We start from the raw sequence: 15,697 nt of genomic DNA on the forward strand, positions 1-15,697 counted from the left end.
AACTAGCCAGTCAATTACAAATAGACAGGAGCCCAAGGCAAAATTTCTGATCCAGATCTGGATTTTCAGTTTGGCTACTCAAATACCTGGGGATGTTCTGCTGCACAGTTTTGGTGCAATCTCTGGACATGGGTACTGAGGGCCTGATTCAAAGCCTGTTGAAGTCAATGGAAAGGTCATTTTGTTTTGGATCATGCTTCATCTGCAAAACAAGGATCTGATACTCAGTTTGGAATCAAAAACTCTAAAATTCAAGGAGTTCTTATGAAGTCCCATCTACAGTCACCAAGTGACAGTGACCACTTTTCCTGTCCTGTAATCCTGAATGTCTCTAGGCCCTCTTCTAAGGAACCAAATCTGGATGCAAACACTGCTGATATTTGTGATACTCAGAACATTTGCATAGGCTCCCATCCTGGCTGTTTTCATCTCACAATTCACGCTATCAGCACGGAAATGGCACCACAGCTAAGCATATGTCATCACCTTTTCTTTGCATCACTTGTTTTTGTTACATAATTGCAGGATGTAATACTATGTCCCTTGGGAAATGTATACATGAACTAAAATCCAAATCTGATACAGGCACAAGCCTTTGCTTTGTTTTTCATTGGGATCAGAGATAGAGAGTGAAATGAAAATAAACCCGTTTTCTCTTTAAACAATGTTCATATTATTTCCTGTGTAAAACTACAAATGTTCAGAAGTAAAAGACATTGCATCTTCATGTTGTGTGGGAGGTGTTGACATCTCTTGCCTGTGGCTGTGGCTGTGGCTGTGGCTGTTCCGCCCACCCTTGCACTGAAAATTACCTTGAATCAAATGATCTCCTATGAATACGAACATCTCTTGGCATCATCCTTGCTTGATATATTTCTGTGTTGAGACTGTTTTGCTTCAGCCAGTGAAATCCTGTTTAGTCACAGCCATTGTTTTCAGAAATTCACAAGCAGTATTTTGTAAACGAATCAAATTTATTATGGATGTGGACATTAGGGATGTGAAAGTGTAACCATGTATATGGCTAACCAATGAGCTTGGGCTCATTGGTTAACCTTCATGGATACACGCAGGCTCCTGGTATGCACAGGGGACTGGCTTAAAAGCTGGCTCCCCATGTGCTCCGGCTCCCAGGTTATGTCTGCACAGTAACATTGTTTCAAAATAACATAGTCTGCATCTACACAGCCAGCAGTTATTTTGACATAGTGTCAAAATACTGTCAAGCTGGAGGACTTCTTACTCCAACTCCTGTAACCCTCATTTTATGAGTAAGGGAAGTCGGAGGACGAGTGCTCTGTTTTGAAATAAGTGTTGTGTAGACAGCACCAAAACTCGAAATGAGCTATTTTGAAACAAGCTATGCAATTGATGTAGCACAATTGCGTAGCTCATTTTGAGTTAAGCCCTGCTGTGTAGACGCGCCCCCCAGGGAGCTGCCTGCCCCCCTGTGCTGCAGCCTCTGTATCAGAGGCAGCAGGAAGGAGTGGAGAGGGCAGGCAGGAGCCACTGGGAATGGAGAGCTAGCTTAAAACTGCTCCCCTTCCCTCGTTGCTGTCTCTGTATGAGAGGATGGAGCTATATGGAGCTGACTGTGACCATACGTATAGCTGTGTAATCACAGAATTTTTCAGCGGTTACACCAGTGGTCACCAACCAGTAGATCAGGATCTACTGGTACATCTTGGAGCCTCTGACAGGTGATCCTGACCAGTTTCACCAAGAGACTGTTATCAAGTGCCAGCACTTCAGCTGCCCCTCCCCCCACTGCTGCCTATCTCCTGCCCTTGGCTTTGGAGCTGTTCCATCAGGAGTCTCCTGCTTTCTGTGCAGGGCAGGGGAGAGAGAAGAGGAGTGCTGATGTCAAGGTGCCTCCTCTCCCACTTTATATCCTATTTCCACAGAGCAGAGAGGAGATACAACAGAACTTTTGATTTGCGGCAGTCAAAAAAGCAAAAAGAATGTTAGGAGTCATTAAAAGGTTCAGAAAACGGCAACAAAAATGATTAGGGGTTTGGAACAGGTCCCATATGAAGAGAGATTAAAAAGACTTGGACCTTTCAGCTCAGAAAAGAAGACACTACAGAGGATATGATAGAGGCCTATAAAATCATGACTGGTGTGGAGAAAGTGAATAAGGAAAAGGTATTTACTTGTTCCCACAATATAAGAACTAAGGGTATGTCTACACTACCCTCCTAGTTCGAACTAGGAGGGTAATGTAGGCATACCGCACTTGCAAATGAAGCCCGGGATTTGAATTTCCTGGGCTTCATTTGCATAAGCGGGGAGCCGCCATTTTTAAAACCCCGCTGGTTTGAACCCCGTGTAGCGCGGCTACACGGGGCACGAACTAGGTAGTTCAAACTAGGCTTCCTAGTTCGAACTACCGTTACTCCTCATTTCACGAGGAGTAAGGGTAGTTCGAACTAGGAAGCCTAGTTCGAACTACCTAGTTCGTGCCCCGTGTAGCCGCGCTACACGGGGTTCGAACCAGCGGGGTTTTAAAAATGGCGGCTCCCCGCTTATGCAAATGAAGCCCAGGAAATTCAAATCCCGGGCTTCATTTGCAAGTGCGGTATGCCTACATTACCCCTCTAGTTCGAACTAGCGGGGTAGTGTAGACATACCCTAAGAGTCACCAAATGAAATTGTAGTCAGCAGGTTTAAAACAAACAAAAGGAAGTTTTTCTTCACTCAGCACATAGTCAGCCTCTGGAACTCCTTGCTAGAGGATGTGGTGAAGGCTAGGCCTTTAACAGGGTTTAAAAAAGAGCAAGATATGGAGGTTAGATCCATCAATGGCTATTAGCCAGGATGGGTAGAAGGGTGTCCCTAGCCTCTGTTTGTCTGGAAATGAGTGACAGGGAGGGATCACATGAGGATTACCTGTTGTGTTCCCTCCCTTTGGGATATCTGGTGTTGGCCACTGTCGGCAGACAGGACACTGGGCTAGATGGACCTTTGGTCTGACCCAGTATGGCCATTCTTATGACTTGGGATGGAGTTTTCTGGCTGCTTTTGGGATTGGTGATGGGCCAGGACAGGGGTGAGCCTATCTTAGCCCCAGTGCACCACCACCCAGGAACCCCCTGAGGTAAGCAGTGCCCAGCTGGAGACCACATCCTGAAAACCTACCCCAGTCATGAACCCCTTCGAACACTCCCAACTGCCTGACCCAAGCTCAGCTCAGAGCCCTTCTTACACTCCAGATCCCTTAATCCAAGGCCAGAGTCTGCACCCCAACCCCCTGCCCCAGCCTGGTGAAAGTGAGGGAGGATGGGGGATGGAGTGAGCAGGGGCAGGACCTCAGAGATGGGGTACAAAGAAGGCAAGGCAAAGATGTTTGGGTTTCAGGTAGATCTTGGATTGCACTTAAATTCAAAAAGTGATTTTCAAAAAGGTTGGAGATCACTGGGTTACACATGTACTGAATTAAACGCCTTTTAACATCCCTAGTTGACATAACCAATGCATGAAAGACAAAAAATCAGGGCTGGGAGGAATATGTAGAACAGTTGTTCCCAACGCGGTGCCCGCGGGCGCCATGGTGCCCGCCAGGCCATTTATGTGCACCCATGGAGCAATCTGGGCTGGCCCCGCCCCCGGGTGTGTGGCAGGTGCCAGCCCCAGGCGCATAGGAGGCCCCTGCCCTGGGGTTGCAGCGCATGCCAGTGCCGGCCCCGTGCGTGCAGCGCCTGGGCGGCCCTACCCGGGGTCGCAGCACATGCTGGTGCTGGCCCTGACCCCAGGTGCGCGGCACATGCCGGTGCCAGCCCCGGGCGCGCGGCACCTGGGCGGCCCATGCCCAGGGTCAAGGCACATGCCAGTGCTGGCCCTGGGCGTGCGGCGCGTGCTTGGCCCCGCCCCCAAGCACGTGGCCTGTGAGCGGCCCCGCCCCTGTACGCGCGGCGCGTGAGGGACCACTGATGGGGACCACGGATGTGGAAGAACATACCCCAGCATGTGTCAAATCTATTTTTTCTTTGATATAGAAGAGCATTTAAGGGGTATGTGTTAGGGGAGGGGAGGGATACAGAAAGGAAGTTTTCACAAAGTCTTTTTGTTGTTGTTGTTCTGTTATACTTTGGATTCCTGGTAATGTAACACCATAGTTTCTGGGGTTTTAACCACTTTTTGTGAAGTATAAACCACCAACATAACAGAGTACTTCTCTTAAAGACCATTTCTGAATACTTGCTGAAATGAAGTCTGCTGGTAATAGGTAATTTCTTTACTAAACTGGGAATGTAATTGAAATGACTCTTTTGAGTTAATGAAAATATAAACTAGTTTTTCAAAATAGACCGAATACTCTAATTTAATTATCCATGGGACTCACAGATTGCAGGTATTCTTTCTTTCATTCTTGGAAACCTGAAATGGACAAATAACAGAAGTTTAAAATAAAAACTCATGAAAAAGAAACGGATGGCAAATGAAATAATAAGGACCAGATCCTCAGTGGGAATAAATGGGTCTGTTGAACTCATTGGACCCAAGTCCATTTATTCTAGCTGACTCTATGGCTCAAAGTATGTAAGTACAAATATAAAAGGTGCCTTCCAAGGGAGACATTTTTTTCCCAATTGGAAGAGAAGGAAAGACCCTGCTTTCCTTTGAAATGTAGATTGGTTGTGTTTGTCATGTATCTGAGGGGTTGCACTTTGAGCCCCTGATCTTGTGAAAGAATGGAGCCTCTGCATGTGTCATGGAGTGTGGGGGAATCACCGGGGCCTGCATCCCCATCCACAGTCAGATGTGACTCTCAGCAAGCAAGTAAAACAGAAGGTTGATTAGTTCACAGGGATACAGCACAGACTTGTTGTTACAGGAGCATTCAGTACAGTCCATCCTGGCGATAGGGGGGCCTAGAGTCAGGGCTCTGGGTCCCTGCCCGGCCCAGCCCCCCCAAGCCAGCTAGACTCCCCTCTCCCTAAACCAGCCAAAAAACTAACCCAGCAACTAGTCCCAGCCCTCCAGACAGCATAACAGAGCGAACACAATCCCCACTATGACACAGCATGTGAGAAGTCTTTGTGAAGACAGTTGGACTATTCGTGTCACATGGGCTTAAGTATTTGCAGGATCAGGTCCTTAAGGGCTTGCTCTCCCTGCATGGAGCCAATTCTGTTGGATGTTGCAAGCTGGTGGTGGGTGGGCCATGCCTCTGTCTCTCTCTGAGGAGACTAGTACTGGTGTGCTGGCCCGGAGAACTGCCTGATGCTTAAAGTGGTAGAAGGACTGACATGGCTGGCCATTACAAATGCATGGAAGGGTAGGTGAGGCTTAAACTTGTTCTGATGTATCCTAAATCCTTTAGTCTTTGTGTGTTATTCTTAATAATAAATTGATAGGATATTCTCTGAGTTTAAAGAAGGTTTTAAGTGCCCACCTCACATCTCCTCTCCAGCTTCCTCCACTGGTGAGGTCAGAGAGCTGACTCTAGGACACTGCCGACATCATGGATTGGCAGTAGGCTGCTGACATTGCACAGTAGACACCCTTACAAACTGTTCACCTGCAGTAACTACAGCACCACCAAGGGGCCACGAGTGAGATTAGGGAGCCATTGAACTAGGCTTTGAACACACACAGGCTGTGTCTAGACTGGCCAGTTTTTCCGGAAAATCAGCCACTTTTCCGGAAAAACTTGCCAGCTGTCTACACTGGCCGCTTGAATTTCCGCAAAAGCACTGACGAGCTCATGTAAGATTGTCAGTGTTCTTGCGGAAATACTATGCTTCTCCCGTTCGGGCAAAAGTCCCTTTTGCGCAAAACTTTTGCGCAAAAGGGCTAGTGTAGACAGCCCAGATTTGTTTTCCGCAAAAAAGCCCCGATTGTGAAAGTGGCGATCGGGGCTTTTTTGTGGAAAAGCGCGTCTAGATTGACATGGACGCTTTTCTGCAAAAAGTGCTTTTGCGGAAAAGCGTCCGTGCCAATCTAGACGCTCTGTTCCGAAAATGCTTTTAACAGAAAACTTTTCCGTTAAAAGCATTTCCGGAAAATCATGCCAGTCTAGATGTAGCCACAGAATGTGTAAGAGTCCCTGTCCTGAAGAGTTTACAGTCTAAATAGGACAAAGCACCAGAAGTCAGCACTTCCGTGTATTGAAAGGACTACAAGTTCTACACCCATTATGTACATAGGGTTGCCAGGTGTCCGGTTTTCACCTGGAAAGTCCGGTAATTATGTCTTCTGTCTGGTAGAAAAAAACAGAAAATACCAGACATTTGTCTCCTGCCGCATATGGCGGGGGCAGGGAGAGTGGGAAACGTAGGGAGCACGGGAATTTAAAGGCACAGCAACCTTTTCTTTTTTTCTCTCAACATTTTTGATCTCCGGTGCTTTTTTCTTTTCTTTTGCTCAACCAATTTTTTCCCCCGCCATGTTTGGGATTTTGTGTGAAAGTATCTGGCAACCCTATAATGTGCATGTCACAACCCTTATTAGTGATCAAGGCCTCAACTCAGAGCCAGGAATCCATACTCTCAATGTTGCATTGCTTATAAGTATACTATGACCGCCTAAAGTGGTGTTTCATACAGAAAATAACAGGCTATTACTGTTCTTGGTTACTCCTTGAACTCAAGCAATAGTGTGATGTGCCATATATCTGAAGGCCCTATCTTCAAACTGTTGATGGCCAAATAGTGAAATTTATATTTTTTATTTTTCCTTTTTTTTAAACTAGAAAAATTAAATAAAAATCCCTATATTAAAGGAACATTTCCACCGCAAAGTCAAGCACTCAAAAGTTAGGAAACAGCAGGGTTTTAAAGTCCACCTTTATTTTTTCTTAATAAATGTGGTGTCTGTCTTATTAGTTGCTTCATGATATCTTTTTGTTGACTGGCATATTTGTGATTAGCATTTGTCTATTAATACTTTGGGTTTTGTATGCTTGCTTGACTGTCTGATGGATTAATTGTGTGGATGCTTTCTCTTGGGAACCACATGAAAATGAGATATTGGAGCAAGAAAAATTGTAAATAAATATATGGATGCTCATCAAAACAAACTGATGAACCCTTAATCGGTTTAAGCTGTTTTTCTCCTTGTAATTAAAATAGAGGCATTAATATCTATGGAGAAACCAGCTACATACTTACAAAAGAGTGTGATTATTCAAAGACTTTATTCACATGGGAAATACCTCTGGTATTTTAGAGTGGGTCTAAGCCACACTTCAGTTTGAGATGCAAACTTGTGTAAGGGGACTGTTAGCCCCTTACTTAAACTCTGTGGGAGTTTTTTGGCTTGCCAGCTCCCAGTGTCAACAGGGGAAGGGTCCATGAAACTGACAGACCCCAGAGACAATGGAAAGCAGCCAACACTCCAGCTTAGCCTGATTGACAAGTTGGACAGGCCAGTGAGAAAAGCAAGAGGCCAGGCCCCGTCCTCCCTGTGAGCTGGGATTGTTCTGGCGCTCTCTGAGCAAACAGAGAGCTGAGACACTGCCCAAGGGGGGCGAGCAGTGTGCAGAAGAAGTCCTGCAAAAACAGGGAGCTGAGAGACAGCCCAAGCAAAGCAAGCTGTGTGCTGAGGGGCAGTTTTTGCAGAGCTGAGCCAGACACACAGCTCAAGGAGCGCAGACCCTGTGTTGAGCAGCAGACTGGCAGTGCTCAGAGAGCCAAAAGGAACAGAGAAGCAACGCAAGAAGCTAGAGACTGGCCACACAGCACAGCCTGCAGCTGGATGTGGTGAGCGGCTGGGAACTGCAAAGTGTGGGGAGAGGCTCTGGACTGGGAGAGGGGTCTGGCCACTTAGAGCTTGAGGCTGTGTGGTCACTGCCAGATCAAGCGTGTCCAGCCTGCAGCCCCCCCTGCAGCACATCCAAGGCCTCTAAGGGGCCTCTAAGGAAGAGACTGTGGACTGTCCTTACACTCTGCAGGCTGCTGTTTTGATGTCCCTGTGCTACAGAGCAAGGCTGTGTGTTCTCATTTAACCATTCTCATTTTTTCTTATTCTTTTCTCTTTAATCAGTTGATGTTTAATAAATTGTATTTGCTTTGAACCTTATGAAGTGATCACTGGGCCAAGAAGGCCTGCAATGTAAAGAGAGCACCTCGGAGTGGGGACACCCTAACTCCTGCCCCTAGTGACTACAAGGTCGTGGATTAAGCCCCAGGAAACCTGGGCCCAGCCTTGTTGGGGTTTCGAGGGCTCTGCTACTCAGGAGAGTGGAGGGGGAGCCCTCAGGATCAGGGAGGCCGTGGGGTAAAGGAAGTGGGAGCGGGGACTCAGATCCTTTCGCTGGTCCATTTCACCGGGGTGTATAGAAGCCAGGAAAGTTCCCCACAATAGCGGGACCATTCCCCCGCTTACACTTGCATAGAGTTTGAGGGATTTGAGGCCTGATATTCTGGTCTAGAACCATCTTAGAAGTAGACATGAACTTCCTTAAAGCTTGAGGATGTTTAAGTAGGTCCTGTATAGTCTATAAATATACCCATGTTTAAACTTGGTTCTGAATCTGAATCCGCCTGCCATGCTGTCAAATGTCAGTGAGGGCATGAATATGGCTCCACCCTTCCTATCTATCTCTGATGGCAATTTGCATGTCCTCTCTCTTGTTATAACCCATGTGTTTTCCTTCTTTGAGTACTGTAAGTTCTTTTGATTGTCTCTTTCTACATAGAAATGAGGAATTGCTGATAAATCTCAGCATTTTTAATATATTAATCCCATTTAATACCTATTATTTTCCTGATGCATTTGCTTTCAAAGGCATGGTTATGAGACAACATTGTATAACATGGTTTATTCTTCTGTATGTGGACAGCAAAAATCTCATAAAGTTGTCTCTGAAATCCAAGGGCTTGAGTCTCATGTACACTAAAATCCTTTCACATTGACACCCATTTTTAGATCCATTATAGTGCCAGACCACTTTTAAAAAGCCTTACTTAGATGATGTCGAAGCAAAGACTTCACTCGGTTTACGCGGCTAAACAGACAGCTTTATTGATCAGTACAGCAAAGTGACCCAAACGTGGTCCCAGCAGAGCCAGGGCCAGTAAGGCTGCCTAATACAATCAATCCTAGTATCTTTATACCCTTAACCAAACAGTCTGACGTCAGGGCATCCAATTACAGAAATCATCAATTAAACTAGGAAAAACAAACCCTTATCAACAAGATGGCGGACAGGTACGAGGGAGTACCTCTCCTGTCTGAACCAGCCCAATTAACACGTTCCAATAGCCCATCCTGTAGGCCTCTTCTCACAGGGTGACAGAAAGTTCACTCTGGTCTACGTGCGAGAAGAAAAAGCTGAAATGGTTTCTGTTATACAAGATGGCTTCTAGCTAAATATGAAATGGTTTCTAGAATGATAAGCCTCTTGGGGCAGGGAACAAATTTTTGTTTTGTGTTTATTCAGTGCCTGGCATAGCGGGATTCTGGTCCAGTCTACAAGTTCTATGCACTACAGTAATACAAATAATAAAATAATAACAGGGGTGATGAGATTCTGACCCCACATTTTAACCTTAGTAAAGGTAAAGATGTAACCTTATACAATAAAACACAGTCCTTTAATCAGGCTGGTTGATGTTCCCAAGTTGCAAAATTTGGTTTCAGCTCTGGATTTTCCTGCCATTCAAGTGATTTTGGTTTCTGATGTTTCATCTCCAGCAGGGGCGGATAAAAAAAAAAAAAAAGCCCCGCATATGTGCCGTGGCGCCACGGCGCATGCGCATGGTGTCACTGCACATGCGCCGTGGCAAAGGGGGGCCCGCGGAATTATGCTGCCTGGGGCCCCGCAAAACGGTCATCTGCCCCTGATCTCCAAGATATGCAGGTTGTTTTGAACTACAGACTTTAGAACCACTTCCAAGCTTCCTCGCACATTGAGGGATTTTGAATCAGTGTTCTAGTTCGATCCCATACCTGGTTCTGATTCTCTTTGTTTAAACTGGTGTTTGTGAAAATGTTTTGAAGCCAGGGTTGCCCAAGAGAGACAACAGTCATCACAAAACTCATTAGCTGCTGAGGTAAAACTAAAAACCCTCACCAAAATCACAGATCCCTACTCCAGGTTGAACTGCTAAAATCTAGGACTCTCAGGTCTATCCATGGTCCTGCCAGCCATGGGTACTGCTGGACCAGAGAGCCTCGGCTGGCCAGATTCAGAAGTGCAGCCTGGGCTGGGCTGGTGGTGTGAAGTGCAGCCCCAACCGGGGCTGGTGTGGTAAGAAACACAGCCGTGGTCAGGGCTGGTGTGATGGGGGGAGGCACAGCTCCGATTGGGGCTGGCAGCAGAAAGCGCAGCCCCAGCTGGATCTGGAGGAAGCAGGGCTGGCAGCTGGCCATGCAGCCTAGGCCAGTGACATTGAGGGCGCAACCCAGGCCGGGGCTGGAGGGAGTGGGGCCAGCCTGTCTGGTGCTGGCACGGTGGGGGACCCGGACTCAGCTAGGGCTGGCATAATGGAGGGCTGGAGGCAGCAGCAGGGTGAACAGTCTCAAGGAGGTAGAAAGCCTTGACCTCTCCTGGGTCAGCAGCTCTGTGGTTCGGGTCCACTCAGGTCCCAAGGGTGCCGGACCAGGGATGTCCAACCTGTATTTGTGTTAAAGGAGAATTTCCATTAGCTGTAGTAATTTTGTTTCGTTTTAGTCACTTTTTTGGATAGTGGGAGTCACAAGGGACAACAAATTCAATAGCAGATGAGACACCATGAAGGAGAAGGGCACATATCCAACCCTACATTGCTGACTGTGGATTTCAGTGGGAGATCTTTTAAGACAAGCCAGTGTGTTTTGAAGAGAGAATTGCCTCTTCAGTAACAACACAGAAAATGAAGAACTGTTCTTCTCCAAAGTGAATTATTTTAAAGATACTTTTCATACAGAATCCATGTTCACACAGGTTGCCTAGGATTCCCAGAGTAACCGTCCCTTGGGTAGAGCTAATCAGGGTGACTGCCCTGGACCCCACAAGATGGCATGATTGGCTGGTTCAGTGGTTCTGGAAGTGACATATTTGTCATTTCTGCCCCAGGCCCTGCACCTCCCTAGGGGTGGCCCTGCACATAGGTACGTATTTGGGTACCGTATTTTCCAGCGTATAATACAACTTTTTATGCTAAAAAACATCCCCCAAAAATCGGGGGTCGTCTTATACGCCGGGTATACAGGCAGTCCCCGACTTGCAGGTTTGAACGGGGCTTTTCTTGCCCCGGAGGACACAGACTGCAGGACCTCGCAGTCCCGCCGCCCCTGTACTCCGGGGCGAGAAAAGCTGCTCCGCGTCTCCCTGGTCTGCAGACCAGGAAGACGCGGAGCAAAGATGCGGAGGGGCTCCGGCAGCGGGGCAGCCCAGGCGCGCCTGGGATGCCCCGCTGCTGGCTTCCCCCAAGGCTTTGCAAAGCCTCGGGGGAAGCCGGCAGCGGGGCAGCCCAGACGCGCCGCGGCTGTCCCGCTGCCGACGTCCTCAGAGGCTTTGCTCCTGATGTCCCTGGTCTGCTGGAGACGGTCCCCAGCAGACCAGAGGCACCGGGAGCAAAGCCGAAGCAGCGGCGGGGTGCTGCGCTTCTGAGGCTTTGCTCTGGCAAAGCCTCAGAGGCGCGGGACCCCGCCACGGCTGCGGCTTTGCTCCCGGTGCCCCTGGTCTGCTGGGGACCGTCTCCAGCAGACCAGGGACACCGGGAGCAAAGCTGGGGAGGCGGAGGGGCGCTGGGGCGCTGCCGGTTGGCCTCTTAAGGGGGGGTAGTCTTATACAGCGCGTATAAGACGAAAATCTATCTTTTAACTAGAAAATTAGGGGGTCGTCTTATACGCCCAGTCGCCTTATACGCCGGAAAATACGGTAGGTGGTAACAGATAGCTATGCTATAACTGTCCTTGCTGTTGGTAGCAGAAAGGTGGAAACATATTAAATGGAAAGTTGGACAATGCCATCTTTTTAGGGGCAAAGGAGGTGGGCTTCCTGCCCCTTTGGGTGGGTTACGGTCAGTGTTCCCTGTAAACTGAGCACAGGGTGACTGCCCAGGAGAGATTCAACTGCTGCCTACCTGATTAGCAGAGCGCCTATAGTGCCCACATCTGGCAGCACGTGTTTCTATTGGTGGTGAACATCTGTACTTGGTGCACATAACAAAATTCATTCCACACATGGATGGAAAAAAAATTAGAGGGAACATTAGTTACAGTCACTCTGGTTGTCCAGTTTGAACAGATCATGAAATCAAATTCACTGTTTTGAGAGGTTTTTTCTCAATGTAAAACCAAAAGCATGTTTGTTCACATTGCTGTTGGAAGAATCAAAGATGTATAGGGCTGGAAGGGACTTCTAAGAAGTCATCTAGTCCTGATCTCTGTGCTGAGGAAGGATTAAGTAAACCTAGACCATCCATGACAGCTGTTTGTCTAATCTGTTTCAATGCAGCCTCCCTAAATAACCAATTCCAGGGGCACAGAATTCTCTGTGGAGTCTAACCTGAGAAGTAACATAATAAGGACAACAGTTAAGAGGTGAAATTCTAGCTCTGTTGAACTCAATGGATTTTTTGCCATTGACTTCAACAGAGCCAAGATTGCAGTCCAGGGGCAAGTTGAGTGCAGGATCATGCCAAGAATAATTAATCATAGACATTAACATTACAGAGAAATCATCAGATTTTCCCTCTCCCCCACTACCTCATGTCACCTTGTTCACAGGATGCTTTACTTCGATTCTAGTTGCTTCTTCAAGGACAACAGACCTCATAGGTTTTTAAAGATCATATATAAATAACAGACCCATCTCTGTCTCAGTTTTCCTCTGCCAATTTCTCATATGTAACAGCCCATAGCAAGTAAAGGATACAGCAGGTTTGGAAGTTTTAGTATTAATGACGGTGGCAGATGTTCATTGATTGGTTTGTGCTTTAATCCATTTTTGCTGCTTCTAGTCATATATTTAGGATATTATTCAGGAGACAGAATCATTCCAGAGACCTGTAGTAGTAAAACTTGTTTCTTCATTAATCTTTTCAGCCCAGATCCTACATGCTCACAGTGGCAGACTCTGTAGTTGCAGCCTGCTAGTCTGTCCCACTTCTTGTTCTCACTCATTCTTTCTTTGAAACTGATCTTTTCCAGGTGCCAGGAGAGAATGAGAAGCACTGGAAGCCAGCACTGGTTGTACTGACCGAGAAGGACCTTTTAATGTATGACAGCATGCCGCGAATGAAAGAAGCTTGGTTCAGCCCTCTCCATACTTACCCTCTGCTAGCAACCAGGTAGCTTTACATTTTATTATGTACGCATCAGCAGTTATTAGGAGGGGTGAACCTGTTAAGAAAAGAGATACTCATGTACATCACACTTGAAATGTTATGTTTTTAGAGCTGAACCTTTCGTTGAGGTCTTGAAATGCTCAGTTTCTGTCCTCTCCCCCACTTCGGAATTCTGTCCAGGACTGGAATTGCCAAAATATCACAAGAAAGATTATTCACGTGATACTGTGGACCAAGAATTGAAACAGAAGGGGTGGAAATCTCATGAGAGAGCCTGCTCCCATGAGATTTCCAATCAAATGTGCAGACCCCAGAGCTTGAAATAGACATCTGCACTTCTGAATGCTTATCTGTGCTAAACCTACCAGGAAGTCAATGTAGGAAATTACTGCTCAGGCTTGGAAACATGACACCAATTAGTGTTTCCACATCTGAGCTTTTAGAAGCTCACCTATCACCAGAAGTCATGCCCATTTTTGGAATGTTTTACTTGTAGTATTGTTTGCGTTCCTGTTCTAAGTGGTTTATTTACAGCTTTTCCTAAGCCAATGAACTCTTATTCCTCTCCAACTCATCATCTGAAGAAGTGGGTTTTGCCACTCATGATACTATATATTTTTGTTAGTCTCTAAGGTGCCACAGGACTACTTATTGTTTTTAAAGACTACAGCATATTTCTTGACTAAACTAGTGTCCTTCCAGTGACCTAGAGTAGATTGCCTTCAGACAAAACTGAAGTGCAGTGCCACGCCAAAAATATTTTCACTAGTAAGCATCATATGAGAAATCATTGCCAAGCCAGCATGTAGAGCACAGGAAGTGCACACATCATACCATCGTATTTCCCCCACAAAGTGCAGTGTAAGTATTTTCCAACTGTGTTGTGGACTGCCTGCTTCTCTCAGGAATCTGACTCCCAATAGACCCCAGAGAGAAATAGTGGCTTGGGTCAGTATAGTGCACTTAAATCCAGAGTTGACACCATCAGGCATACAGCTGTCAGACATATTGACTTAATTTTTTTATTTACCAGCTGCTATGTGTGTGGTATCCTGCACTATGGAAAGATCTGCCCACACTTGTACCTTACACAGAGAGTCAACCATGGCTTTTGACACTAATGCTAATCATATTTGTCTGCTGGATCAGTCTCAAGGGTTGAGAAGGAGTTGCTGCTCTCATTCCCCTTGTCTGACTCAACTCAGATTATTCCTCAGTGCCATGCCATTCACTGGGACTGGTGCCAAGTCGCCAAGTGGTTTCACCCACAGCAAGCTCACTAGCTCCTTTTAGCTCTATACTCAACTCAGTTTTATAGCCTCACGAGCTAAGATTTTATTGTTGAATCATTCTGTGAAAAAAGAAATCAAAATGTATTCAAAGGGTCAAGGATATTAAAAGCTGTTTCCCCGCAAAATATCTAGACCCTCGGGAACATTCAGACGTAGTCAGAGAGAAATAACGTGTTCAGTTCTGGTCTCACTGCTTTGATGTAAAGTTAGGTGATCTCACTGTGCTCTTCTGCACACTGACAAGCATACAGCAGCAAATCCTAGAAGAGGGCAACAGTAGAAAGGTGTGTCAAAACTGCAGGACATGCTGACATTCCATCACCAGGCTGAGATACAGACTCAGTGCATACACCGTGACATTGCAGCAGCAGGTAGTAGTGCATACCAACGCTGTAAGGGTATGTTTACACAGCAAAGTTATTTCGAAATAGTTATTTCGAAATAACTTTCCTAGCATCTACACAGCCATTCTGTTATTTTGAAATTAATTCGAAATAGTGGAGGGCTTATTTTGAAATTCATAAACCTCATTCCATGAAGAATAGTGCCAATTTCAAAATTGCCATTTTGAAATAAGTGCTGTGTAGACACTTATTTTGAAATAGGGAACCTTCAGCCCTTTCCAGGGCCATAAGGCAACTTCTGACCTGATGCCCTGCCGGAACTGATTCTAACCAGCCTTAAATGCAATTCAACATCCACTCAGTTTGGACGTGCTATTTCGAAACAGAAAAACGCTATTTTGAAATGCATCTGACGAAGTGGGTCTTTGCCCACGAAAGCTTATGCTCCTACACTTCAGTTAGTCTATAAGGTGCCACAGGACTCCTTGTCGCTATTTTGAAATGAATTTTGTGTGTAGACGTGTTACTTCGAAATAAGCTATGTCGAATTAACTATTTCGAAATTAGATATTTTGAAATAACGCTGTAATGTAGACATACCCTAACATTGTATCAGGAAAGTTGGGCCAATGCAGGGACGATGGATCATCTTGTCTCATTGCAACATCCTTTTGCGCTGAGGAAGTGTCAGAATATTGGGACCTAGTGGGGGAGTAATCCTAACAGGGGCAAATGCTAACCTGAGGAAGCTTTAAAAGCGTGGGGGATTAATCTGTGTCCACGATCTTTGCTAGAACTTTCTGAAACGTAAACAAGGAGGAATAAAAGAGAACTGAAATAA

The 15,697-nt window shown here is 46.2% G+C and overlaps 1 protein-coding gene across 1 annotated transcript in view; it reads left to right on the top strand.

Moving 5' to 3' along the window:
• SNTB1 (syntrophin beta 1) overlaps positions 1-15,697 on the top strand; it is a 214,034-nt gene that overhangs the window by 173,102 nt on the left and 25,235 nt on the right. The window contains exon 4 of the mRNA XM_006137515.4: positions 13,084-13,223. Coding sequence (XP_006137577.2) covers positions 13,084-13,223 — 140 coding nt within the window. The remainder of the gene's footprint in view (positions 1-13,083; positions 13,224-15,697) is intronic.

This window comes from Pelodiscus sinensis, chromosome 2 (genome assembly GCF_049634645.1).
Source record: "Pelodiscus sinensis isolate JC-2024 chromosome 2, ASM4963464v1, whole genome shotgun sequence".
Taxonomy (NCBI): domain Eukaryota; kingdom Metazoa; phylum Chordata; order Testudines; family Trionychidae; genus Pelodiscus; species Pelodiscus sinensis.